Source organism: Vanacampus margaritifer, chromosome 1 (assembly GCF_051991255.1).
Source record: "Vanacampus margaritifer isolate UIUO_Vmar chromosome 1, RoL_Vmar_1.0, whole genome shotgun sequence".
Taxonomy (NCBI): domain Eukaryota; kingdom Metazoa; phylum Chordata; class Actinopteri; order Syngnathiformes; family Syngnathidae; genus Vanacampus; species Vanacampus margaritifer.
This window is the reverse complement of record NC_135432.1, coordinates 9285870-9313789: the sequence shown is the minus strand read 5'-3', so window position 1 is coordinate 9313789 and position 27920 is coordinate 9285870. Positions and strand designations below refer to the sequence as shown.

The 27920-nt window shown below is 40.7% G+C and overlaps 3 protein-coding genes across 8 annotated transcripts in view; 1 reads left to right on the top strand and 2 right to left on the bottom strand.

Moving 5' to 3' along the window:
- Positions 1 to 1762: 1762 nt before the first annotated feature.
- atp6ap1b (ATPase H+ transporting accessory protein 1b) lies at positions 1763 to 9149 on the bottom strand. The gene is made up of 10 exons (XM_077553705.1): positions 8968 to 9149; positions 7941 to 8061; positions 7039 to 7113; positions 6778 to 6971; positions 6648 to 6685; positions 5103 to 5188; positions 4790 to 5019; positions 4659 to 4694; positions 4095 to 4332; positions 1763 to 2484 (listed from the first exon to the last, which is right to left on the bottom strand). The coding sequence occupies exons 1-10, from the start codon at positions 9069 to 9071 to the stop codon at positions 2272 to 2274; spliced, it is 1335 nt and encodes a 444-aa protein (XP_077409831.1). The 5' UTR covers positions 9072 to 9149; the 3' UTR covers positions 1763 to 2271.
- Positions 9150 to 10979: 1830 nt separating this feature from the next.
- gdi1 (GDP dissociation inhibitor 1) lies at positions 10980 to 20702 on the top strand. The gene is made up of 11 exons (XM_077570090.1): positions 10980 to 11294; positions 13020 to 13127; positions 13208 to 13307; positions 13702 to 13836; positions 13908 to 14106; positions 14510 to 14641; positions 14739 to 14838; positions 15564 to 15735; positions 15814 to 15958; positions 16057 to 16111; positions 17999 to 20702. The coding sequence occupies exons 1-11, from the start codon at positions 11250 to 11252 to the stop codon at positions 18161 to 18163; spliced, it is 1356 nt and encodes a 451-aa protein (XP_077426216.1). The 5' UTR covers positions 10980 to 11249; the 3' UTR covers positions 18164 to 20702.
- The window catches only part of itih6 (inter-alpha-trypsin inhibitor heavy chain family member 6), a 22676-nt gene continuing 14843 nt past the window's right edge, over positions 20088 to 27920 (bottom strand). For 2 of the 6 annotated variants that reach the window (XM_077570033.1, XM_077570051.1), the window contains 8 exons: positions 25339 to 25371; positions 25213 to 25230; positions 25095 to 25136; positions 24969 to 24998; positions 24798 to 24890; positions 24541 to 24654; positions 22481 to 22864; positions 20088 to 22313 (listed from right to left, as the gene is read on the bottom strand). In XM_077570033.1, the coding sequence (XP_077426159.1) occupies positions 22057 to 22313; positions 22481 to 22864; positions 24541 to 24654; positions 24798 to 24890; positions 24969 to 24998; positions 25095 to 25136; positions 25213 to 25230; positions 25339 to 25371 (971 nt within the window). In that variant the 3' untranslated portion in view covers positions 20088 to 22056. Of the gene's footprint in view, positions 22314 to 22480; positions 22882 to 24540; positions 24655 to 24797; positions 24891 to 24968; positions 24999 to 25094; positions 25137 to 25212; positions 25231 to 25338; positions 25372 to 27920 lie in introns of those variants that run through there. The other 4 variants (XM_077570059.1, XM_077570043.1, XM_077570069.1 and 1 more) reach the window with 4 other exon arrangements.

Below are 27920 nucleotides of genomic sequence, written 5' to 3'. Positions count from 1 at the left end.
AAATATAAAGGTGAAGTAGTGTTTTCCACAAAACACTAGCCCTAGTTAAAAACCCTAATTTTAAACCCTAACCCTAGTTTGAAACATAAATTTCAAACCCTAGTCCTAGTTTTAAACCCTAATATGAAACCCAAGCCCTAGTTTAAAACCCTAATTTTAAACCCTAGCCCTAGTTTAAAACCCTAATTTGAAACCCTAGCCCTAGTTTAAAACCCTAATTTGAAACCCTAGCCCTAGTTTAAAAACCTAATTTCAAACCCTAGCCCTAGTTTGAAACCCTAATTTGAAACCCTAGCCCTAGTTTAAAACCAAATTATGAAACGCTAGCCCTAGTTTAAAACCCTAATTTGAAACCCTAGCCCTAGTTTGAAACCCTAATATGAAACCCTAGCACTAGTTTAAAACCCTAATTTCAAACCCTAGCCCTAGGTTGAAACCCTAATTTCAAACCCTAAATTTAAATCCTAACCCTAGTTTTAAACCCTAATTTGAAACCCTAGCCCTACATTGAAACCCTAATTTTAAACCCTAGCCCTAGTTTAAAACCCTAATTTGAAACCCTAGCTCTAGTTTAAAACCCTAATTTTAAACCCTAGCCCTAGTTTAAAACCCTATTCCTAGTTTAAAACCCTTATTTGAAACCCTAGCCTTAGTTTAAAACCCTAATTTGAAACCCTAGTCCTAGTTTGAAACCCTTATTTGAAACCCTAGCCCTAGTTTAAAATCCTAATTTCAAACCCTAGCCCTAGTTTAAAACCCTCATTTGAAACCCTAGCCCTAGTTTAAAACCCTACTTTCAAACCCTATCCCTCGTTTGAAACCCTAATTTCAAACCCTAGCTCTAGTTTGAAACCCTAATTTCAAACCCTAGCCCTAGTTTGAAACCCTAATTTGAAACCCTAGCCCTAGTTTGAAACCCTAATTTCAAACCCTAGCCCTAGTTTAAAACCCTAATTTCAAACCCTATCTCTAGTTTGAAACCCTAGCCCTGGTTTTAAATTCTAATTTGAAACCCTAGCCCTAGTTTAAAACCCTAATTTGAAACCCTACCTGAGTTTTAAACCCTAATATGAAACCCTAGCCCTAGTTTAAAACCCTAATTTCAAACCCTAGCCCTAGTTTGAAACCCTAATTTAAAACCCTAGCCCTAGTTTGAAACCCTAATTTTAAACCCTAGCCCTGGTTTAAAGCCCTAATTTGAAACCCTAGTCCTAGTTTGAAACCCTAATTTGAAACCCTAGCCCTAGTTTTAAACCCTAATATTAAACCCTAGTTCTAGTTTAAAACCCTAATATGAAACCATAGCCTAGGGTTTCAAATTAGTGCTATGGTTTCAAAGTAGGGCTAGAGTTTCAAATCAGGTTCTCAAAGGGCCACATGTTCAAATTATGGTTTAAATTTTGTGTTATGGTTTCAAAGTAGGATTTCAAACTAGAGCAAGGGTTTCAATCAAAGTAGAGTTGGAGTTTAATCAAGTTTCTGCAAAGTTGCAATCCCTAAAAAAAAAGTGACTGGAGTCAAGTCATGTCACTCCATAAACGAAATGAGCCCACATTCCACACAATTTACATTTTTGGGGGGGATTAAATTCAGATGCATTTGCCTCATTTTTGTGACATTTTTCTAAGGGTCGTTTTGACTGCCAGAAGGGCGCTTCTGTACAAATTTCATCCGCATTCAGAAAACTTGCAAGATTCACTGTTGCCATAGCGACCAGGCCTCAATTTGAAAAGATTGTGTTAATCAGGCAGACACTCAAACGTGATTTCAAATGGCCACATTTAATTTTGGATTGCATCAGTTGGCAAAAGGCAACACGTGTTCAAGTTGAACAATGGCACACACGTTGCATAGTTGAAGGTTCCTGAATCAAACTTTGAAGGCCTCCTTTTTGGAAATAAATAAGGTTAAGAGAACGGTTTGTGGCATTTGCATGACTTGAACATAAAGGAATGATTCAGGAGAAGTTGACTTCTATACAGCACTTTTCAAGTGAAAATGGCACATTAAATTAAGTTGGAATCAAGATCACAGGTCTGAAACATTCTTCTCAACAGCAAACATTCTTTCTGATGGAAAAGTTTATCTCCGCTGGCAACAGTGGCAAAACTCGAAACACGCACGCACGCACGCACACACAAAATCAGCTATAGCAACTCGGATCTAAAACAGTGACGTCAACTGATGGTTTTGGCACTTTGGGAATAAGAATGTCTTAAAAAGCAGCTCTGCGAGAAAGAACGGCTCCAATATCGCCCGGCGCGCTCTCCTTCAGTCCGACTGGGGCACGGAAATGGACGGCCCTTTGGGGTCGTCGAATCGGTCCATGGTGTTGAGCTGCATGATCATGTGCAGCCCGTACACGAAGATGGCCAGCAGGAGCAGCGACGACAGCAGCCCCATCCAAATCCCGGCCGTGAAGAAGCCCGCGCAGTCGCTGGCGTAGGAGAAATTCGTCCCGTTGGACAAGCCGAAGCCCTGAATCTGCAAGGCCCAACCAAAAACTCTCAATTGGAGACAATTTAGACACTCAGCAGCGACAGAACGGCAAAGCTGACGATCAACCCAAGCGTTGTGGAATAAATTGTTGAAAAGTTAACATTTGGATGCTTTCAATTGCGCAATAATTATGGAATGATGACATATTTCTCAATGTGAAAACTTGATCATGAATGTGGTCATTATTTCATTTTTATGTAGTCCTGAAAGTGAAAATTGGCAGCGTGTGAGAAGTTCCTAAGACTATTGGATGAGCTGGAAAAGGTGGAATGGTTTGAACTGGTCAAGAAATGTGGACGTTGCAAATGTCTTCATTTGGAAGAATTAACAATCACCAATCAATTAAATGAAAAGTCCATCCAAAAGTTTTTTTTTAATTTTTAATTTTATTTTAAACTCATTCACTGCTATAGACGTAAACAATTAATTTGAACTATTTCCATTAGTTTAACATTTTTTTCCACTTTTGCTAAAAAAAGTATAAAAACCTAGAATTTTTTTATTGTACATTCAGAACAGATATCAAATTTGTGATTAATCGTTAGTTAACTAGTGAAGAATTATTATTATTTTTTTTAATTGTAATTAATCGCATGACTTCAATGGTTGACTCACAATTAATCACAAATTTGTATATCTGTTATAAATGTACAATACAATTTTTTTTCTAGGTTTTCATAAAAAATGAAATGGGGAAAAAAAATGTTAAACTAATAGAAATAGTTCACATGGATTTTTGACGTCTATAGTCGTCAATGGCAGTGAATGAGTTAATAAAATGTCATATGCACCCTCACTGGTCTAAACACGGCCTTCTGATGAATATTTTGTTTGTCGAATATGAATTAGGCAGCAAAATCCACCGGTTTGTATCCATCTCATGGGAGGTGGGGGGGGGGGGGGTCATTTTTCAACTTGTTGTCGATTTATAAAATGACATCACAGTTGCTCGGGTAAATGACCAATCACGGTTCACCTGTTTTTTGAGCTTGTTTGTATGATAGGTGCAAACTGAGCCATGATTGTTTGCTACCTGAGCAACTGTGATGTCATTTTCAGTCGACAACAAGTAGCAAAATGGCTGCCCCCTGAGATTTGGGTTTTTTTTTAAGGTAGGAGGGGAAAATGAAATCTTGCTCAATTTGGGAAGGATAAACGCTCTCAGCCAATCAACCAAAGTGGAAGGTAATAATGCAAAAATCTCTTTCATTTGGGAATATTATTGTGAAAATGTGCTGACTGTTAAAAAAAAAAAACTTTGCCCAGATGTCTTGAATGAGACAAACCATTTGAAGTTGCAACAATTGCAATCTGTCACAAAATGAGGAAGGAGGAGCTAATTATGGAAAAACTCTTCATTTGGATTTTTCTTTACAAATTTGGTCAATGAGATCAATGTTTTTGATCATTTATTGAAGATGCAATTTTCGGAATTTTCCCAAGATGTTCTGAATTTGGAAGATTGGGAACATGTTTGCCAAGTTTCTCACTGATATGAATGAGGCTTGTTGGGTTGGAAAATGCGGGAATGTGTGAAAAGTGGCAATTTTTGCAATGTGGAAAATAAAATTGAAATGCGGATGCTGTCCAATTACCTGGAAGTCGATGAAATTGAGTCTCCAGCCGGCCACGCTTTGCTCAGTGGAGTTTGGCACGAGTAGAGCTTGGCCGAAGCTCCTGAGCACGCCGCAGCGGAAGGAATACTCGGCGGGCGCAGAGATGGCACGGCTGCCGACGAAGGTCGCCGTCAGGTTGGGGGACCGCAGCTGCACCCAGTCCAGCGTGAACCAGTTCCTGGCCGACACCGGGTAGAAGCGCTGACTCATGGCGAAGCTGCAAGGACAAACGGAAGACGAAACGTCATCACCCAATGGCTCAATGACACATTCCATTATTTTATATATTCAGTCATACCGTCAAATTTTTCATTTTTGGAGGGAAAATGCAATAGAAGATAAAGAACATACGTCATTCTGTCTCCATATCTGTTGCATCAATAACTGTAATTACCAATGCTAACCTGGTTTTTCATTATATATTAGCATTAAGCTAGAAGGCAACATACCTTGCTAGCTTCCTTTTTTTTTTTTCCTTAACTGCTGCTTATTGTCAAGTGCTTTTGAGTTTGAAACTTATGCTGTGCTCTTTGAATTCCTTACCTAAGGGTGAAGCCTGTCGTGTAGCTGAGCACAAGCCTGAAAAAAACAACACACACAAAGACAAGACATTTAAAGTGACACACACAAAATGTCTGCGGTTCAACACTCCAAGTCCAAAGGGCGCCTCTCACAGGGCGTTGGTGGCGTTACACGCGGAGTTCGTCACGGAGGCCGTGTCGTTGGCGAGGTCGGTCCACACATTGGGCAAGATGCTGATGTTGAGGTTCTGCGCCCAAAGCATGATGCACGGGACGCCGGACGCGTTGAACATGATGGGCGGTCTGACGTCGGGGATGACGGCTTGGGCTTGGAGCAGCGAACGACCGACGGCAGGTTCCTTCACCGCCGGCGAGGAAATCACCTGAAAAATATCAAAGTGGGCGGAAATGAAGGTTGCCGGCGGCGTGTGCTCAACAAGCGCGTTATGCGCTGATGGTGGCTCACTCGTGATGGGCGGGCTCCCGTGTACATGGCCGTGTACGCCACATTTTTGTCCTGCATCACCCTCACAGCCTTGCCAATAGTCGCATCTGAAAAGACAAGAGGGATTCATTAGGATTATCACAAGGTATCGCTTGAGCCAATCGCAGCTGAGTAACCACAACTCAAAAGCAACGACTGATTTTCATTGGTTTATTTTCATTAAATTTTTATTATTCCAATTTTTTCCTTTTTTATTATTAATTTTTCTTTCATTAAAAGGGAATTGAAGTCAAAAAAAATATTGCTAATAATATGCTCTATGCACCCCCACTAGTCTAAACATGTACATCTGATTAACTCATTTGCTCCCCAAAACGTATAAATGTGTTTTATTTTAAATGTTTAAGCGTCCCAAAGACATATTTATGTTTTGTTTTTTGATTTTAATGCTAGAGCTTACAGAAGGCTTTGGTAGAGCCTCTCAACTGCAAAGAACAGTTGAAGAAATTTTAGTTATTACACAAACGGCCAGTAGGTGTCAGCAGAGCAAACTATATCAACCAGGGCCATGTTGGAAAAAAAAAACTAAATTACTCACAATTCTAAATAGATTTGTCAATAATGATGAAACTTAGCTATATTCTAACGCTAATTTCTGCAAAACGGAAACAGATAGAAATATATATAAAAAAAATACCTGATGAAAGAAGAGACTTTAACTCTTTGACTGCCAGACGTTTTCAGAAAAGGGATGCCGTGGGTGCCAGCCGATTTAAGCATTTTGACTGATCTTTCAAGGTCCACAGAAAATGATGTGTTTGGACTATGGAAACACACATACTACCAAATGGAAGATTGGACTCTCATCTTTCATCAGAAATAAAAGTTTGTTTCTACCTTATTCCGTTTTTCAGTAATCAACAATAGAAAATGGTTAGTTTCACCTCTGTTTTGAAACAAACGTCTTTTAACGTCTTTGGCACTCCTCCCTAGGATTTTACTAAACGTTATTTAACGTTTTTGGCAGTCAAAGAGTTAATCTTTCTTTTGGTAGGTTCCATGTTTTTATAGCAATAAAACAATATTCTGTGGGCCTTGCAAAATCAGTCAAAATCCAGTAAAACAGTCGGGAGTGACGGCGATTGCCTCTGTGAAAATGGCTGGGAGTGAATGAGTTAATAGTGCATTTGTGGAACATGAGTGAAGCAGCAAAATGCAGCCGTTTTGATCCATCTTAGGGGGGCGGCCATTTTGCCACTTGCTGTCGCCCGAAAATGACATCAAAGTTGCTCAGGGTTCAGGCAACGACCAGTCACGCCTCAACTTCAGAAAGCCCCAAAAAGGACCTTGTTTTTCCCCAACAAGTAAAAATTATTTAAAAATATATATATCTCCAGAACCAGTCATCCAATTTTCAAAATTGCTTGTGCATTGTAGTCAGGTGGAAGGGGCTGGTCCAGACAAAATGAACATTTCAACATTTTTGTGAAATCGTATGTTGCTAAAATACTTCTGGGCACGCTCATTTGTCAGACACGAACAGAAAGCAAATTCCATCAATCTTACCATTTTCACGTAGCACTTCTTGGCAAGACTTCTGCGACCTACGCAGCAAAAATAAGTGAATTCCAAATGTTAATGTTGACAATTCATTACGAATGAAAACATGTTTAGTGTTTTTCAGATGGCACTTGACCTTGTGCAAGACGGCAGATTGATGACGAGCAGAATGCTGGCGGATGCGTTCAAGTCCACACTTGACAAGGTGTCTGCGTCCACCAGGATGGGCGACACGCCTAGCTGCTCCTCTAGCAAAGTTACTGTGGAGGCGGCGGGCGACCACTCCACGGCGGGAAACGTCACCGAAGACGTGGATGACCGCATCAGCGCCTGGAAACAAAGCGGCGAGTAACGAGCGACACGGCGCTTGAAGATCAATGTGAGCGGAAAAACCTACCTCCACGTTGGGAAAGACGCCATCCTGCTTGTTTCCAAACACGCCAGCAAACACCGTGAAGTCGTCTTTGCTCAGCTGAAGAAAAATATTCACATACAGATTGATGAGATTTTACTCTGTGGATTATTTGGAGCCAGTGACTGAATCACATGAACTACGTTCAATTTGAGCTATGCGGTGAGCCAGTGTGTGTTTCTAAGACTACGTTCACACTTCATTCACACTGCAGGGTACGACGCCCAATTGGGATTTGTTGTTAAATCCCATATTTTTATGTAGTCGTTCACATTATGTAAACAAATAGAAGGTGTCAAGCCGAAACCTTGCACCTCCAAAATGGTCACTTTTCAGGAGACCCCAAAAATCCCACGTTTGTTCCACCATTGACAGTTGCAGAAAACGCTCAATTTCATTTGTTTCTGCTGAGTGTGTCCCATCCATTTCTTAGATTTAACAGCCAAATACTTTTTTCACACAGCACCAGTTAGCTTTGGATAGTTTTTTTTTCTTCAAAAATAAAATCACCATTTAAAAACTATAGTTCGTTTTACTAGTACTACCTTTGTCTAATGTTGTGGGGAAACCATGTAAAAAAAAAAAAAACAAGTAGTAGAAGATTGAAAATACTTTCACGGCACTGCACTGCATATATCATCTCGTGGCCAGCCAACTGTGAGGTAATTGTATATGAGCTGTTGCAATAGATGGAAAAAAGCGCCTTCCCCCCAGACAAAACATTTGGATTGTTTGCAAAGGAAGTTCCAAAGAGGAAGTAATGCGCCAGCTCAATGTCACACTACAATGAGAAGAATGAAGCGCGGCGTCACATGGTAACTACCCGCCGTGTCACATGACTCCCCCCACTAGCCGTCTCCACTTCCCCAACACGACGCCTCACTGACCTTGTCCTGCAGGAAGAGTAGCACGGTGTGGGTGCCAGAGCCAAAGGTGGCGCTGAAGTAGGAGGCTAGCTGCTCATTAGACGTGATGTGGCCCGCTGATGAAGAGGTCGCAAGTGGCAAACTGACAGAAAAAAAAAAAAGACAGACATTGGCAAGCCGTCAATATGCACAAACGATGCTTGCGTGGGTTTTCTGCACGTACTCCAGCTTCTTCCCACATAAATAGTCCATAGGTGTGTAAATATAAATGTATTATATAAATATATAATAGGTGTGAATGGATTTTCTGTCTACATATTGTAACTGGCTGGCGACCAGTCCTTGGTATACAAATATGCCACTTGTTCAAAGTAATGAGATACAAAGTAATGGGATAGGCACCCAATGGACATTCCATCACAAGTCAAAATGGCGGTCTTGGTGAAAGGATGCTCTCTGATCATTGAAAAGCATTGGACTTTGTATCATAATTTCATTTTTGAGGATTACTTTGATTTCAATATAGGATCAAATGTCTACTATAACAATGTGCCTGGTTTGTATGATAGTCACATGAAAAAAGGCAATGCGCAATACAATATGCCGTTTGTTTTCACGGTGATAAACACTATTTTTTTTAAACAACAACAAAAGAACGGATCCGTCCATCGTTGTTTTGAAGTTGTACAACATTACACTGACGTGTATTCTTATTCTTCCCCATTTTTAAACTGAAAGCAAAACGCAACACAAATACTTTAAACAGAGGAGTTAGGCAGATAAAATTAATACCTTATGGCGTAACCACAAGGTCTTAGTTTTGTCAACGTCGTTTAAAGGGCTCAATTGAATGCACATGCATGGCATTTGAATTGATTAGACGTAAGAATCGGGCAATTTTACTCGAGATCTATTGCTTTGTTCTTATTCAAATTCAAAAAGACCGAAGAGGAAAAGCTAAGTTAGCATCGGGTGCTACCATTAGCATTAGCATGATACACGGCAAAGTTCAGTTATCGACTATAAGATGCAAAAGGCGACATGTTACCCGTGTGTGGACCACATGAGCAGCGGCACTTGCGCAGTTGAGCTTGCCGTCCCGAAAGAGGCCAAGAAAACACTTAGAAAAACCATCAACCATCTTGCTGCCATCTTGACAACTTGTTGCCGGCACGTGACATCAAACAGCTGACTGCCATGTGACCAACAAGATGGCGCCACCTCCTGTTCACGCCCTCTGGCACTCTCCATCCGTCCGTCAGTTTCTCTCTCTCTCTCTCTCTCGCTCTCTCTCTCTCTCTCTCTCTCTCTCTCTCTCTCTCTCTCTCTCTCTCTCTCTCTCTCTCTCTCTCTCTCTCTCTCTCTCTCTCTCTCTCTCTCCGTCACAATGTGTGAACTCAGGTTTCAAAGTAGGGTTTCAAATTAAGGTTTTAAACTAGGTTTAGGGTTTCATAAAGTAGGGTTTTAAACCTGCGTTAGTGTTTCAAGTAGGGTCACAATTTATAACAGTGGAGTTAAAGGGTTGCCATCAGAATGTGTGAGGTTTCCATAGTAGGTTTTCAATTAAAATGAAGGTTTTAAACTAGGGTTAGGGTTTCAAATTGGGGTATTGAAGTGGGTTAGGGTTTCCAAGTAGGGCTTTAAACTAGGGTTGGGTTTTCAAATTAGGGTTTCAAACTCGGCATTGTGTTTTAAATGAGCATTTCAAACTGTGGTTTGGTTCCAATTTAGGGATTTAAATTATGTTTAGGATTTTCAAAGTAGGGTTTTTATTTTTTTAAACTTTAAACTAAAGTTAGGGTTCCAAGTTAGGGTTTTTAACTAGAGTTACGGTTTCAAAATATAGTAATGTTTCAAAGTAAGGATAAAAACCAGGCTTAGGGTTTCAAAAGAGAGTTTTAAACTAGGGTTCGTGTTAGGGCCAATTTGAATAGGCATGTTGAAGGGGCATCTTACTGTGATCAGTCCATGTTGAAAAATGTAATAACATCACAACATTTCTCCCCCCCCCCCCCAAAAAAAAAAAAAACAGAATGTCAGACAAAAGTTATAATTTTCTGAGAATATTATGATAGGGAAAGACAGAAGGAAAAAACTTGGAAGGAAAAAACATAACTATATATATATATATATATATATATATATATGATCGATCCATGTTGAAAAATGTAATAACATCACAACATTTCTCCAAAAAAAAAAAAATCAGAACGTCAGACAAAAGTTATAATTTTCCCATTTTAATTTAGGGAAAGACAGAAGGAAAAAACATAACTATATATAATTTATTATTATTATTATTATTATTATTAGGAGAGAACAAATAAGATTGAATTGGAAATATTATAACTCTATTTTCTTGTTTAACAAGAAAAAACATTTTTACACACACACAAAAATCTATATCATGATATAACATTGAACTTAATCACGTTGAAATGTAAAACTTGTCATGTTATAACGTGAAACTTCATCCATCCACTTTAGAATGTTGATATTGATTTTTTATTTTTTTTCTGGTCTGGTGTGGCAACCAAACTTGTAGTAAAGTACTTGCGAGTATTTGTGCAAGTACTTTTTCCACTTGAGAGCAAAACTAGTTGGAGGTGACGTACAGGTCCACCTGGCGACTGTCCATGGTGCTGCGTTTCTGACAGCTTATTGGCCGCAATTAAAAGGCAAAAAAGCAACAATAACACACGCACGCGTGGCCATGATCTCCACACACACTACAATCGCCGAGAAACTTGAACAAATGGCGAGTTTTTATCCACTTTCGCCATTTTCTGTGCGGAAGTGTGTGGAAGCAGCTCACAGCTGTGCTGGCGGAGGGATACCTCGCCTGCGTCCACGTAACACTGCGCCTATGAGTGGAAAGGAATGAGAGAAAAAGAAAATACAGGACAGATTTTTTTAAAGACGTTGTGGTCTTTTTAAAGTCCGAGACGAGCTCTGAATCGGAAGCGTGTGCTTAACCGCAAACGGAGGCGACGTTGGCATGCCATTTCCTGTGAGGACTCCATTGTGAGGAGGGAGGGCGCGTACTATATACTGACGCGGAGGCAGCCAGGCAGTCAGGCACACTGTTTCCGAGCGCTCCAGGATCCAGGCCATCTTTGCTCGTCCTCGCCACTCACATCCACCGTGGACATCTTATTCCACATTCGCATGACTACAAAACACCTTTAAAGTGCCAAGCAGGCGTCCGGAGCAGCTGCACTGAGAGCAGGACACTCACTGGGCTTTTTTTTTCCTCTGCGGGACCTTTCGCTGCGTTTCTCACAGAGAAAAAAAAAGAGGGCGAGACGGGAGAGGCGGCGAGACAACAACATGGATGAAGAATATGATGTGATCGTTTTGGGCACCGGACTCACAGTAAGACGTCAAGCTTCATTTTTGCATCATTGTGCTGCAAGTGAACGCGCTTTTGTTTTTTTCGAGGCCCGGAACATAAAAAGCCTCTCGCCGGTGCATCCGCCACAAGATGAGGACATCGTGATCTAAAATATGCATTTAGACGCTCAAATGAACGCTCTAGTGCGTGTCACGGGAGTGGCATGGCGCATCGACGCGCGGGGGGCGGCTTTTCTGTGCGTGGGGGTGTAGTCTTGCAGCTTGTAGCATCTTTTAGGCGTCACCCGCCGCTGCCGCTGCCGCTGCCCCTCGCCGCCGCAGGCCGGGCCGATCAACTCCACTGCACGACACTCGAGAGTCGAGTCGTCTTGCAATTGCCGATTCACGTCACATTTATGTGGTACCCCCATGCACATTTTGGGGACATTTCATTTCAATCGCAAAAGTGTCCATTTGAGACGCAAGAACCTTCTCGAGTCAGTCTGTCAGTCCGCTGTCGTCATGGGGTCTGGTGGGAACACGTCATCATGACACGCACATTGTGGCGGACAATATTCTTCTTCATTTTTTTCCTGTTTCTTTCCTTTTTTTTTAACCAAGAGTCAAAGTCGAGAATTGCTGAGTTGGCGCATGCGCACACGAGCCTTGCTCTCCTCCCTGCATCCGTCTGTTTAATTGGCATCACTTCCGCTAGTTCGTCCATTTGGGGGGAGGGGTGGGGGGTCAAACTCAGTTGATTCAGGGGCCACTTTCACCGCAAAAAGGGCGGGGCCTAAATATTTGTGGCCAAAAACAAATTACTGTAGGTACAAATAGGTCCATTTGGATAATATTTGTGTGCAAAGATAGCAAGCATTAATAAAAGAAGCATTTTGTCAACATCACAAATCAGTTTGTTTTCAATATGCACAACTTACAGATCACAGTTGATAAGTGATGTCCATCCATTCTCTGCACCGCTCCCTCTGAGTCTGTCCCAGATAACTTGGGGGCGAGAGGAGGGGTACACCCTCAACTGTCTTATTTTGGTAGTGATCCGATACAGAGTAAACATGGGGCCAGTATCACAGATAGATACTTTACAATAATTCTATATAATAAGTCTAAATTAATTTTCATAACCTTTACATGCACATTTTGTGCCTTTTTTATACCATTTAAAGCTGGTACTTAATTAGGATAAAGTTTATTGGTTAACGTCAATTTCTACTTTCCCCCACAAAGTGCACTATACTACTACTATACAAGTTGAAAAAAAATCCCTCATTTGATCTTTTCTACATTTTATTTTTGATTTATAAAAAGTTGTTCAAGATTATTGCTTCACAACAAACACAAGACTTTTAGGAAATGAGTACAAGGAATCCAACACACAAATCAAAACTTTCTCCCTCACTATTGCTCTTCTTTTCTCTTACTGAGGAAAAAAAAACAAAGTGAAAAATATAATAAATCCCCAAAGCCTTTAAAGACTCTGAGAATATTTACAGTGGGTTGAGAAGCTGAAATATTGAGGATTTGGACAATTTGAATTTAAACAAGGTCTCTTTACAATTTTATTTGTCAAATCATTTTATAATTGATTAGCTGCCAATTAAAATAATTGATTAAGTTTTGCCCCTCCGTTTGCAAGACATGTACTTTTTTTTTGTCTACAGGGTCTTTAAATGTATGCAAAAGTGTGGTTATCATAATTGTATGGTGAAAATGTATCCTATACTCACATTGCTCATTTGTTTTGTGCAGGAATGCATCCTGTCCGGGATCATGTCTGTGAACGGCAAGAAGGTTCTGCACATGGACAGGAATCCATACTACGGCGGCGAGAGTTCCTCCATCACCCCCCTGGAAGAGGTAACGGGCTCCTCAACACACTTGACGTGCCACACGGTGTTCCCACGGCGCCTTCACGTCCGTCTGGTGCTTTCCTGCAGCTCTACAAGCGCTTCAGCCTCCCCAACAGTCCACCTGAATCCATGGGTCGAGGACGAGACTGGAACGTGGATCTCATCCCCAAGTTCCTCATGGCCAACGGTCAGTTGGGCTCCGGACGCACGTGCAAACCGGTCGGCCTATACAAGACGGCGCCGCCTTGACATACAAATTTAGTTGGAAAATGAAAACATTTGTATCTGAAATGGGATTAACAATTTTGAAAAGTAATTCAATTGTCGTGTTTCATATGTGATTATTTTTTCAAGTTCCGCTTCTCATATTTTTTTCTAAAATTGTTTAATGAAAAAATTATTACATTTATTTAATTTAATTAATTATAATTATAAATTATGTTTATATACTATATATTTTTTAATGTATTTATGTATTCATTTTTATTTAATTATCATTCTATATTATTATTAGTCACTAATTAAATTGACCATTGAGTAATCTAATTGAGTGAGTGAGTGGCTTGTGTTTGTGAACGCAGGTCAGCTGGTGAAGATGCTGCTTTACACAGAAGTGACTCGCTACCTGGACTTCAAAGTGGTGGAGGGCAGCTTCGTCTACAAGGGAGGAAAGATCTACAAAGTGCCGTCCACCGAGACCGAGGCGTTAGCTTCAAGTAAGCCAAAATCCCTCAAACGCCGCCGCCAAGTGTCGCCTCAAAAGTAACGTTTGCGTTTCAATTTCCAGATTTGATGGGTATGTTTGAGAAGCGCCGCTTCCGCAAGTTCTTGGTCTTCGTGGCCAACTTTGATGAGAATGACCCCAAGACCTTTGAGGGCGTGGATCCCAAGACCACCACCATGAGGGACGTTTACAAGAAGTTTGACCTGGGCCAGGACGTCATTGACTTTACTGGTCACGCCCTCGCCCTCTACAGGACGGATGAGTAAGAGCGCCATGATTCTCTTCCACCTAAATACACTATTTTATGCATAACATAAGTCATAACAATCTATGCAGTTTATTTGTCAATTTGAAGTTAGACCATTGCCGGTTGTCAAAATAGTTGCCAATGAATCGGTTAATTGCTGCTCCTCTATTTCTCTCCCTCACCATCGATGGGAGGAGCCGAAATTCAACGCCTAATCTTGATCTTCTATCAAGTAATGCATAATATTACAGTGATGGAGAAGCTTGAATTTCACAGACAAATAGGACAAGAACGTCCTCCACGCACGCCTGTTGAAAAACATACTCGAAGATAGTAATTCAGTTGGCGGATATAAACGTCCATGGCAGCGAATGTGTTAAAGCTGACATCAAGCTGTTTGGTGTGTGTGTGTGGTCAGGTACCTGGATTCCCCTTGCCTGGACACCATCAACCGAATTAAACTGTACAGCGAGTCGCTGGCGCGTTACGGGAGGAGCCCGTACCTCTACCCTTTGTACGGCCTTGGAGAGCTGCCGCAGGGATTTGCCAGGTGTGGTGACAACGCTCATTTCATCCGCTGCTTGCTACGGATCGTGTGGATGCAAATGCGGATGCGTGCCTGAACGCTCCCTTTTCACTGTCCGCAGACTGAGCGCCATCTACGGAGGCACCTACATGCTCAACAAGCCAGTGGATGAAATTGTGATTGAAGACGGCCGCGTGATTGGCGTCAAGTCTGAAGGCGAGGTATAGACATGCTGACTTAGTCGAGGTGCGGGGAATGATCAACAGTTCCAAAGTAGAGATACCGATACCGATTATTAGATTGTTAGAGGCCGAGAGAGAGACCGAAAATTCAAGGACTTCCCAGGGCCATTAGCATGTTTTCAAAAGTTAAATCAAAACTTAAAGTACTCTAAATGCATTTAAAATCGGATTGTTTAATTTTAAACACTATCACATCCCATTTCTAAGAGGGTGCGCACACTTTTGCAACCACATCAACTCACTTAATTAGGTTTACCTTCACTCAGAAAATGAAAAACTTGTTTTCAATTGACTTGTAAAAGTTAAAGGTAGGGATGGGTAAGTATTGGTATTGCGTTTTATTTTGAAGCATCGGGTACTCGTGGGGGCTGCTAATACCAGCCACCGATACTTAAGGGGAAAAAAAAGACATTAAGTAAGTCCTCCTTGGCAGTCGTTGGCACTATAATGCAGCAGTGTAATTTTATATATCAAAAATACTACCTGTAGTGGTAAAAGTGGTATCGAACAGCCATAGATAAAAGCTCACATTAATAGTGAAAAACCTTTGTAATGATTTATACTGGTCTTGTTTTCTTTTCTTTAAAATTAAACCTAGCCATTTGAACAGGGGTGTGTAGACTTTTTCTATCCACTGCCAATGATGGATCAACACTGCGGCCAAGAGAAAGTCACGGGAATGATTTGAGCTTCCTTTGCTGCAGGTGGCTCGTTGCAAGCAGCTGATCTGCGACCCCAGCTACATCCCCGAGCGCGTGCGCAAGGCGGGCCAGGTGATCCGCGTCATCTGCATCCTCAGCCATCCCATCAAAAACACCAACGACGCCAACTCCTGCCAGATCATCATCCCTCAGAATCAGGTCAACCGTAACTCCGGTGAGCGACACTCAACAGCGACATGGCGTCCCGGCGTCCCTTTCGGCCATCTGATCATCATCGCCGTGCTTTGTGCAGACATCTACGTGTGCATGATCTCTTACGCCCACAACGTGGCGGCCCAGGGGAAGTACATCGCCATCGTCAGCACCACGGTGGAAACCGGCGATCCCGAGTCCGAGATCCAGCCCGCCTTCGAGCTGCTGGAGCCCATCGACCAAAAGTAAGTCCGTCCTCTTCCGTCGCGTGCTAAGTCAGTCGGTTTTCTTGCGTCCACGTTTGGCTGCAGAAGCATCACAGCCAGGGATTCCTTTCTTGCAGGTTTGTGGCCATCAGTGATCTCTACGAGTCCACCGACGACGGCACAGAGAGCCAGGTGAGATTAGCGCCGGGGCGGACACAAATCATTTGACAATAGATTATTTCATTGATTCCTTTAATAATAGGGTAATTGCATTCAACTTTATTGCTATTTCTTTTTTTCCCCCAGCCACTGTTTCTTAACTGATTATTGTTTATTGGCTATTGTTTAATGATAAAACAAAACGAAATGAACAATAATTGCAGAATATCATACGAGCGGGAATGTGGTACTGAGTGGCCATTGGGAAAATGAGAGCTACTTCTTGGCTATGGAGGGCCAAAACTGCCGAAATTCAAAATAAATAAATGACTAAATAAATAAATAAATGACTAAAAGTGAAAATAAAAACTGATATAAAAAATATTATTCGAAAATTAAAAATAAATAAATGGAAATAAAAACAAACAAATATATATACTGTGTGTAAATATATATATATATATATATATATATATATATATATATATATACATATAAATATGTATACTGTGTATATATATATATATATATATATATATATATATACATATAAATATGTATACTGTGTATATATATATATATATATATATATATATATATATATATACTGTATATACATACATACACACCTTTTTATTTTTTAATTGTATTTTTATATTCGTTTTTATTTTATTTTTTAGTCATTCATTTATTCAATCATTTATTTATTTTTAATTTTGGCAGTTTTGGTCCATACTGCCAGGACGAAATGTTATTTAAATGATGGGGGGGTTCTAAACGCGTCTGGGTTTGGACTCTGTCGTTGCAAACCTTGCCACCTTGCCTATATGACTATCTGGTTCACTGTCACCACAACTTGTTTTTATTTCATATTTATTTTTTCGGATTTAATTTTCGAACTATATTTCTTATATCTATTTTTAATTTTACTTTTAGACATTTATTTATTTTATTATTATTATTTTATTTAACTGCTAGTTTGCACTATTACACTTCTGAGCATGTTTCACATTCAATTGCAGTACTGTATTGGTTTTTCATACTACAGTTTTGCAAAATTGATTCAACACATTTTTCATAAATTGTTTATGATTTAGTTACTGGTCGTTCGAATGTTCGAACTTGTAGGCTAAATGCTAAGAACTTAGCATTCCCCCCCCCCCCCCCCCATAAAGCCAAAGGGCTATTGACTTGCACATGGGATTATGGGAAAGAATACCGAACGGAAATCATGCACTGCTGACAAAATAATAAATCATAAAAATTATGAATAAACAATGTTTGCTTACTTAATTTTCTAAAGTATTGGTACAATGTAGGCCAAATGCCCCCCCCAAAAAATAGAATTTAATTTTTTACTTGTGCATGCGCAAGTCAATGCGTGGCTTTTTAGCATTTAGCATTGTTGTAGGCTAAATGCTAAAAACTTAGCATTTTTGCCCATAAAGCCATGGACTTGCGCATGCACATGTCCATATTATTCATTTATATACAATATGTATATTTTATGCTTATATTTATATGTAGACTTGTAATAGTGTCATAAAAGGGTAAGAGTTAAAAAAGAAGCCTATACTTCTTCTTACTCCTTTTCTGAATATGTGTAAATGCTATGCGTTGTCGATGTTTTTATTTTTCCAAGTACTTTTGTTTTTCATTTTTTTATACATGTTTGAAATAAAGAAATTAATTCATTTATTCATTCAAGTGACTACAAACCGCATTTTTTTTTAGCATTTGGTCTACATTATACCAATACATTCGAAAATTAGTAAAAATTTTATTGAATTTTTTGTCTATTCATAATTTTTATAATTTATTATTTTATCTGCAGTGCAATACATTGAAATAAATTTGTAAATAAGTTTCATAAAGTTTAAATGTACTTAACAACAACAATAAGCCGGCGTGTCTTTCCAGATCTTCGCCTCCAGCTCCTACGACGCGACCACTCACTTCGAGACCACCTGCAACGACATCAAGGAAATCTACAAGCGCATGACGGGCAGCGACTTTGACTTTGAGAACATGAAACGCAAACAGAACGACGTGTTCGGGGAGGACGAGCGGGCGGACGAGCAGTGAGCGGCCGGAAAGGGGCAAAAGGAGGTAGACGGCCAAGTCGGGATGACGACGGCGTGAAAGAAGTGCCCGCCTTTTGCCTCTTTTTCCTTGTACGCCCTCCTCTCTCTTGACACACACACACAAACACGCCACAGTCACCGAAAAGCAGGGCTGATGCGGTCCTTCATTCCATTGTAGAATCTATAATCGCGTCTTGTCAGTAGAGCTCCATTTAGAAGGCAGGTTTCATTCTTTGGCGACTATTTTTTCTCTTGTGTCAGTTTACAGCTCAGTGTCGAATCTTCCGGAAGGCTCACGTGCATGCATCGTAGTCACACGCAGCGGTGTCGCGCATACGACACGGCCCGTGGCACCCGTCAGCCCTGCTTTCGCTCGTACGACGTACTCCCCCCCCCCCCCCCCCCATGGGCGCGACGACGTTCGTCTTCTGTAAACGGCCATGTGATAACTTTGCCACGCTGTCGTGTTCCCATGTGCGCTAGCAGGCCGGCTAACCGCTCGGCTCTTTTCTCTCACCCCTTTGGTTTAACATGTCACATCCCTTTTACAAGTTGTAACGTTTGGAAGGATTTTTACGTGTTTGCGTTTCGGTGCACGTTTTCACTGGCTGAAGTTATGACGTTTACAGAGGCCAAGGTCAAACCGTAGTGGCAGTTGGTTGTGGCGATTGGAAGTGACAGATGTGAGCAAGTTTTCAGTAGTTTTGTGGAAAGTGTCACTCTTGAGTGAACGAAGACCGAAATTTTGGCTGAAAGTGGAAGTGCCCGATTGTGTGCAGTTAGTGTAGCTTGGAGGCTAAATGTTAGCACATCTTTTTTGTTTTAATCACCGCCACATTGGAACTGAAATTAGAGCAACAAGATGACATTTAAATGTAGACTTTGAGCTTGAAATTAAGGGTGTGAGTGGCAGGGTTATTATAGTCTTTTTAAATTTAGTTAGTTTTAAATAGTTTTCAGGGTGGTTCAGTTCAAGAAATACATCGTTTTAGTTTTGTTTTAGTAGTAGTTTTAGTGTGTGTATTATTTGATTTATTTTAGATGACGTCACTTCCGGGTGACACACTTTCAAATGTCCTTATTCCGGTTAATATAATTTTAAAAAACTACTTTAAATCACATTCAAAATAATCCCAAAAGCCTCAATGTATTAAATTAATTACCAAAGACTAAAATAAAGGAAATTGTTGCTATAATTATAGTTTCAATTAGTTTTGTAAACATAAATTGTAGTTTGTTAGTTTTTGTTTTTTTAAAAAGCATTTTCGTTTTAATTTTATTTTGTTAACGAAATTGTTTTTTGAATTTGAGTTTTAGTTAACTGAAATAACCTTGGTGAGTGGTTGTCTTTACTTATACTGAAGTAACTTTGGGTCATTATTGTCCAATGAGTTCTGAAGCGTTTGACGAAACACTTCCAAATTCATCCTGCTGCTTTTTTGTTTTTTAGCAGTTACAACATGAAGGAATTCAGATTGGCAGCTAAAAATGGCCACCTGGCCGTGGAACAGCCGAGCAGCCGAGCTATCTTGTTCCAATTTTGTTGTATTTAAAAATGGGAGGCACATAAACAAACAAACTGAAGTAATTCTGACACCGTTCACCTGATTTGGATGTCAATTCAAGTTGAAAGTCTGCAGTTCAAGCACATCTTGTTGCTTTCATTTCAAATCATTCATGATGGCGATTAAAGACAAAAAGAGGACAATTGCATTCATGTTCCAACATTTCTGGACACGAGCGTAACGAAAGTGCACGTTTGACGACAGAGCGAGGGACGGCGAGATGCCTCTGCGAAGAGAAGTGCCGCCCCACAACAAACAAAGCGACACTGGTATTTGCTTGAAGCCTTAATCTGGGGTTTGATTCAAATCTTTCGTCCCTCTTAACGACGCTCGCTCGCTTAACGCCTCCGCCCCCTCCAATTGTTTCCTTTTGCATCCGCTCACTCGGCAAACCTGAACAGTTTGGTGTCTTGATGATATTCTCTATTTATTCCAGTTCAAGATGTTTTACAGTGCCGCCATTTTGCTTGTTCTGCTCACACACAAATCCAGAGCAACCATGTGTTTCTTTTGACCTTCTGCAGTCATCCTCCCTTCCGATGTTAGCATCACGCTTGGATTGAGAAAACGGTATGTGAACGGTTGTCTTTTTGCCACTTTCACACGGTTTTAGTCATTGTTTAACTTGACATTGTTAGCGGAAAATAACTGGAATACTCGCTCCTCATTAATATTGCCCTGCCTTCGTCAGCACACAGTGCTATTAACATTGTTTTTATTTTATTTTTATATTTATTGAAAACAAAAATCCCCACGTGTGGTTGTACTGTTTTAATTCTCATTGTTTGACCCACTCTTGACAATTTCCCTTTGAATTGACTAAAGAACTAGGCCAAGTCGTAGAAAACTTACTTACTGTCCTTGTTTGATCACTAGTATGTGAACAATGCCTAATGTCTTGTGTAACAAATACATTCAATTAAACTATGAATGAAATTAAAAAAAAAAAAAAGCACATGGCGAAATATGGAAAAAGGGTCTGAGTTTTTTTATTTTATTTTAAGACCAAACTGATGGACGCATAAATTTCTCTGGTGCACATTTACTAAAGGAGCCCTCGTAATAAATGTTGACTTGATTACAAGATTTGCTGTGATGAAACAACAACCAACAATTATTGCTGCCACATCAAAAACATGTTGTGGCTGGAAAACAAGTGTCTTCAAATCACGGCAATCAAACATCCGGCCCGCGGGCCACAACCGGGCGTCGGGGTGTTCCAATCTGGCCCGTGGGCAGAGAGAACATATTAGCTGCTACTTCTCAATACAAGCGCGGTTACTGTTGTTGATTATTTTAACCACTGGAGGGCGCACTGACACACTTTAAAAAAATACATCAGATTAGTCAGTGGAACTGCTAAATCAGTTTTTCATTCACTGCCACAACTTGTATATATTTCATTGTTGACATTTACAAGGTGGGGGGTGGGTGATGCGGGCAATTGCAACCACTTTCTGGAAAGTTCCCCACTTGAGTTTGTTTGGTGTGCTGAGTCAGTTGAGGTCATCAAGATATCCTGATGTATGTGAAATTGTGTCAATTTAAAAGTATGGCAGGACGAGTACCAATAGCAGGTATCGGGCCAATACCGGCCTTATTTCAAGGTATCTCTATTCACGACAGCAGCCGATAAGGTTATCTTGCGGCCATTTTATGATCCGGAATTAGAAATGAGAAGACTATAAAATTGATGTTAATTTGATAACGTTTTAAAGAAATATAGGTCTTTCTTTAGAAAGATCTGATTGATTGTTGATTTCTAGACCTTAAAAAGTTACATCCATCCATTTTCTTAACCAAAAAAGATACATAGAATATATACTAGATCCGCTTTGATGTATAAGTTGCACGTGGACTTGAAAAAACATTTTCTCTTTTGAACCTGCACTCATTCTTATGAAGCAATTTCAGATTGCTTGTCTGACTTGCAGCAAAAATATGAAACAATAGTCAATGAATGTGAATATTTTCAGGATCTTCTTGCATATATTTGCATTGAAACAGTGGAAAAAAATTGGAATCGCTATTAAGCCACAGATCTATTGGTCCAGCCCACTTGAGATCCAATTGGGGTGAATGTGACCCCTGAACTCAAATGACCCCCCCTGGCTCAAATGATGCAGGTGAGTGACGGTTAAGGCACTTGTGCGTATTTTTGTTTCGACTTCTCCTTCTCTCCACAGACCGTCACCAAGAAAAGGTGACAACGCCGTTGCCCGGCCGAGCGCCAGTTTGTTTGTTGAACAACAACAATGTCACAATGGCCTCCACTTGGACCCGAGCCTCGCGGTTGCCAGGCTACAGGGCGGAGCCGGCCGGGTTACGATTACACGCCGTCCAGCACGTAGCTGGCGTACGGCTGACCGAGCAGTCGCTCTACCTCCGACTTGGGCACCACCCAGCACTGCTGCACATGTCGCCGGAGTAGCGATTCCTTCAGCATCTTGTCCTGCAAGGTGACGGGCAGCAGCTGGGAGCCCCGCCTCAGGACCCCCCGGGCCATCGTTCCATCCTCGTTTTCCCTGTGGTGAAGATGAGAATCGCTCACCGCTGCTACGCTCATGGCAGCATGCTGGAACTGGCCTACAGACACGATGGAAAGTTAGCAATTAGCATTTTCAAATGAGAGGACATTTTCTGGTGCTAACCGCTGGCGACTTAAAAATATCTAACCCTGCCCACGACCACTGACTGGCCACTCCCTGCCACCCCAGAGAAACGGATAGCTGACGTCACACGTGGCGTCTTACCCAGCAGGCCTCGAGTGGAAGCCGACAGCCCTCGTCCACGCGTGATGTAGAAGCCCAAGTGCGCCATCTGCAGGTAGCTGGGGTGCTTGTAGCGGTGGAAGAGAACCAGGAAGTGCACGTCCTCGGCCAGCCGGATCCAGCAGCCCCGGTGGTTGTCCACGGCGACCGTCACGCCGCCCCTCGTCACCGATCCCGTCCGATTGACGCTGAGGGTGTCCCGCCCTTCGCCTTCCACCGTCACCTTGTCCAGTGACACCGTGATGGCGATGACGCCGGAGCGGCCTGCCGCCGCCGAGATCCTCAGTCGGTCGAAGTAAGTTCGCGAGCGGCTTTCGTGGCCGAGCTTCGGGGGTGCTCCGGTCAGGTGGCCGTCCACCAGCAGTCCTTTAAGCGGGTATACACTTTGTTATACAAACAAAAAGCAAGCATAAGGGCCATTTTCATATCATTTTACCAATAATGGTAAAGACATACCATGTTGAATTTCATTTGGAAATACAGTGGTACCTCGGAGTTTGAACATAATTCGTTCAACCTCCGAAACATTCCCCCCCCCCATAGGAAATAATGTAAATGCAATGAATCCGTTACCAAGCTCCAAAAACAGAAAATTCCCATTTTAATGTATATGAGTTTTTTGCATTTACACCCTGTACAGTATTCAAACTGTAATAAAAAAAATACCTTATCTTTTTTGTTGTGGTGTGATGGCATCAGTGGATAATAAATGCTATGTTAATGTTTGCTTTGGTGCTGAGTATTTTACATTGGGCATATTGTTATACTAAGCTGTCCTTGCGTGCGTTGTTTAACATCAGGCACGTTGTTGAACAGCTAAGGGGAGTCCTCGTGCCAGTATTTACAGAAGTAGTCACGGTAGTTGCAACGGCGCGATAATCTCCTTCCTAATTCCACTGTGGTTTGTAGCACTGTATGTTTTTCTTTGCTACCACTGGCACTGTTGTCTTTCTTTGGGCCCAATGGCGAAGAAAATTGTCGTGGAAAAAGCTATTCTATTCTATTCGTATTCACGATCTGACTGGAAATGAGCAGTGCATCGTCTCAACTACCGCAACGTGAGCATTCGGCATCGCTCGGCTACCCGTTTTCAAGGTACGTTCGGCTTAGCTTGCTTTGCTTGGGTGTTCGAACTCCGAGGCATTTTTTAACTCAGATTTTCTGGGTTGAAGTTCGATTTGTACAAGTTCCGAGACGTTCAATTTCCGAGGTTCCACTGTACATTTTCAAAGTTTCAAAGTTGGCTTTTGTTTCTAAGGAAATAAAGTGATATTTTCCACATTTGTAAAGCCCAAATACTTTTTTACTGGGGTGGCATGGCTCAGAGTGAGAGTGGTCGTCTCCCAACCACAGAGGTCGTGGGTTTGATCCCTGGCCCTTGTGACCACGTTGAAGTGTCCTTGAGCAAGATACTGAACCCCCAATTGCTTCTGATGCTGCACCATCAGTAGGCGAATGTGGAAGTGCTTTGAGTACCCTAATAGGTGGAAAGTGCAATACGAGTGAAAGACCAAAAACCAATTACTAATTTATCCCACTGTTTGCGAAGCTAGCGAATGTGGATTTTTCTTCAGGGTTCGTTCAAGGTCGCAATGTGGGTTTTTTTGTCACAAGGAAATTTTGACAAGAAAAAACATTAAAACAATAAATCAATATATCACCCTGTTAAAATAATTGCCTAAGTATTTTTTGTGTGCAAATTTTTTTTGCCTAGATCATCTCTTCATGATGCAAATGGTTTAATTTTTGTTTCCTGAAAAATGTGAAAAAATGACTTATTTTAAGAAGGCGTCGATACACTACATTCAACATTTGCCCCTCAGTGGGATACAGGTTTTAATATTTTAATATTTTTTTTATTACTACTGTATTCTTGTACAAATGGTCCGTCTTTGTCACTCAAGCTGTCTTTACAGTGACTGCCACTGAAGGGAGCCTGTTGTTGTTGCAATACAGTACACCAGGGGCATCTGTGTTCTGAAGTGCCAGGATGTGGCAGCCATTTTGCATTCACAAATTAGCAGACAGCAAAGCAAACGAACCTCTTTGCGGGTCGTCCACCAGCCTTAGCACATCGTCCGCTCGCCCATCGACGGTGAAGCACAAGTTCTGTTGCTGCTTTGGCAACTGGAGAACGAAATGAGGATCTCCATCAGCTGCAACAAAAAAGCAAAATTCAAACTTGACTTTTGAACGACAACAATCAGTAGAGCACAATGACAACGCAAAGAATCTGTTTGATCCACTGGTATAAAATAAATGACGTGTAATGAGGCTAACTAGTAAATGAGCGCGTCACCTGATGAGGTGAAGTGCTCAGCGCTGAGTCTGGACGGAGGTTCTAAAAGCACAAGACATTCAACTAAAGGACAATCCTCTTCACTCCCAAGCACTGAAATCAATCACAAGACTGCACATGTACGGATGACGTCGTCACAGTTTCTCGACAATTCAACCGTCGGATACCTACCGAAGGATTCCGTGTCGGCGGCGTTGTTCCCTAAAAGGAGAGAGAGAAAAGAAGGCAAACACGTTTTTTAAAAAAAAATTTTTTAAGAGAGTCGAAGGTTGTCTCATGTTCACGTTCTCAACTCACAGGCATCATAGTTGAGATCGTAGTCGTACGTCGCCTCGTAGTCTGGACAAAGCACAGAGCTAAATTGAGTTTTATGAAGTGATTCGTTACCATGTTAAGAATGATTAATCATATTTACCTTTCACAAGGTCAATATCTGTTTAGTAAAAGATATATACATGACAATGTGGATTGTCTTGAACCAAAGTGCATTACACAATTTTTTTTTTTATAAAGAGAGAAAGAAAAAACCTTTTGTCTTCACCTTTTCTCTGGATCTGAATGGAGGTAGAGACATCTAGTGGAAAGATCATGAAAGAACATTTAGTTTTATTGTTGTTTGTTTACATTGACATGTCGTCGTTAGGTACGAGAACAATTCTCAAACTCCGTCTGCCACGTGAATGGGGCTAAGATGTATTTTTTATTTTATTTTTTCTGGAGAGCTCAGTATTGTTCATTCGGTAATTTTACCGATTTGACATGTCATCATCATTGCTCTCCTTTTTTTTCATATATATATTTTTCTTGTATTTTTATTTTTTTTTTGTATGTGGGTGAATATGTGTATGATGTATTTTGAATGGAGAAGATATTAGGGCTATCAAAATTAATGCATTATTAAGGAATTAAACACAACAGTAATTTTTAAACGCGCGATTAATGCATGAGGCATGATCTTTAAATTGTCTTGTGGCTTCATTAGAGTGATGCTGATCCTGCTGTGCGCACCTTGGCCTCTTAGGGGCAGTATGGTGCAAGCATGCAGATGACCTACATTAGTAAAACAATAAAATAAAATAAAAAGCAGAAGGAAGTCTTGATTGAATAAATTACAGTAACAAGTTGGAAGAATATGTTTTGAGTAAAGTTATGTTATCTGTTGGTGTGACTTTTCACATTTTGAAGGTATATGACTACCGTGACTTCAATGCTAATTTTTTAGCGCACCAATGGGATTTTAAATTGGTTGTTAGACGATTTTTGGAATGAAGCTATACAATTGTAAAACACAAAGTAAGTGTTGTTGTCAAAAAAAGTACAATCCATATATTTCTTTTGATTTGTGTGTCAAGTTTTACAGTACAGCACAGGGTTGTATTTCACAAAGCAGGTTTAGCGAGAACCCTGGGTCAAGAAACCCTGAAATGTGGGAAACTGTCTCTGCGTCTTCCGTTTCAGAAAGGGAAGTAACTGAAACCAGAGGAAAAGAAGTAACTCTAGCCCGTTTCATAAAAAAAGAGGTCATTTAAGCTGTTGGCCAGTTACCGTAGTAACACAGTCCATGAATCAAACCTGGTGGGTTGCAGGTTTTTCACAATGAACCTCGAGGTTTTCTCTGTCCCCGCCTCCTTTCAGCCACACACACGTGTGGAAGTCCGCTGCGGCGAGTTTTTGCGTAAACACGCCTATATTCTAGACTCGAGAGCACAAAGTCCACTTTTGTCACGAACATGGCGTGTCGTTTTGACAATGACTCTATTGATGAAGGTGCCGCTTTATTATCAGACCGCGCGTAGAAATGCTGGCAGTTATCTTTTTGAATGGTACCGTTTCACATTACACTCCATCATCTACATACGCAACTTCATAAGTCCTCACATTTGCAAAATTACCGGCGTCGTAGTCACGCACTCACATATATTGTGTTTTCTCTTATAACCGTTTGAATAATGTTTTTAAATTTCATCTTAAGTCAAGTGCGCTTCTCCCCCGCAGGATTGCACCAAAATGAAATGATTTAATGAGTTACCATTGAACAGGTTTCCCCTGTAACATTATTGTGATTGCATAGGACTACATTTAAATGTACGCATTGACCCGAGCAGCGACGTTCTCCCACGCCGCCTTCTCTGCTTCCCCGTTGCCAGGGTGACTCGACGAATCAGGGCTCCATTGATGTGGTCTTTTTAGTGTCGTGGTAACGCCAGGTGAAACTACGCTGCGTTGATATAATTACTTAAAAAAAAAACGCAGTGTTTCCTCTCTCAGTGTATGTCAACTCGCTGTTCAGGGTTAGTTGAACATGATTTGTGATATGGAACCCAGGACAGTTTTACAGTGTGTGCCAAATGTTGTTTCTTGATAGGCATGGGCATTCATTTGAAATGTTGCAATACTAAATATAGGTTTTGTCCGGTCATGTTGGTATAAGAGTAATAAAAAGAGAACACATCCTTAAGAAGAGCTGCAAACACACGCACATACACATACTCACCCACATACAAAAAAAAAAAAAAAAAGAGAGCAATGATGATGACATGTCAAATCGGTAAAATTACCCAATGAACAATACTGAGCTCTCCAGACAAAAAAAAAGAAAAAGAAATGTTGCAATACTAAATATAGGTTTTGTCCGGTCATGTTGGTATAAGAGTAATAAATTCTTTTCAATTTTTATAAATGATTTACGTTGTGCTGTTAAAAATAGAGTAATTTTAAGTTTTTTGCTGTATTCATTTTGAGGACCCCAGGAAGACTAGAAACCGTTCATCCTTAAGAAGAGCTGCAAATGTAATTGAAAATAAATAAATAATCACAAGTTAACTATAGAAATCATGTGAATAATTATGATTAAACATTTTAATTGATTGACATGTCTTTTTCTATTATTTATGTTTTTTTCTACTTTGGTTGTGAAAGTAGCCACATAAATGAAATTAGGTTGGGTTATTGGCCTGAGATGCAGGGATGTGATTTTTCCGCTAATTCGCGGAATTCCGCTTTTTTTTATCTCCCCCCAAAAAAAAAAAAAAATTCCGATTTTTTTTTTTTTTTTTTTTTAGTAGTTCATTGTGTATGCACATGACTCCGAAGGATAACATCTTCTGCTATAACAAATACATT

What these genes read in the sequence shown, in the direction of transcription:
- gdi1 (XM_077570090.1), top strand. Translation starts at nt 11,250, where the DNA reads ATGGATGAAGAATATGATGTGATCGTTTTGGGCACCGGACTCACA. An exon ending in GCCCTCTACAGGACGGATGA is followed by an intron (nt 14,107 to 14,509) that starts GTAAGAGCGCCA and finishes GTGTGTGGTCAG; the next exon opens with GTACCTGGATTCCCCTTGCC. An exon ending in CTGCCGCAGGGATTTGCCAG is followed by an intron (nt 14,642 to 14,738) that starts GTGTGGTGACAA and finishes CACTGTCCGCAG; the next exon opens with ACTGAGCGCCATCTACGGAG.
- atp6ap1b (XM_077553705.1), bottom strand. Translation starts at nt 9,071, where the DNA reads ATGGCAGCAAGATGGTTGATGGTTTTTCTAAGTGTTTTCTTGGCCTCT. An exon ending in TACTCTTCCTGCAGGACAAG is followed by an intron (nt 7,114 to 7,940) that starts GTCAGTGAGGCG and finishes ATTTTTCTTCAG; the next exon opens with CTGAGCAAAGACGACTTCAC. An exon ending in CGGGAGCCCGCCCATCACGA is followed by an intron (nt 5,020 to 5,102) that starts GTGAGCCACCAT and finishes GATATTTTTCAG; the next exon opens with GTGATTTCCTCGCCGGCGGT.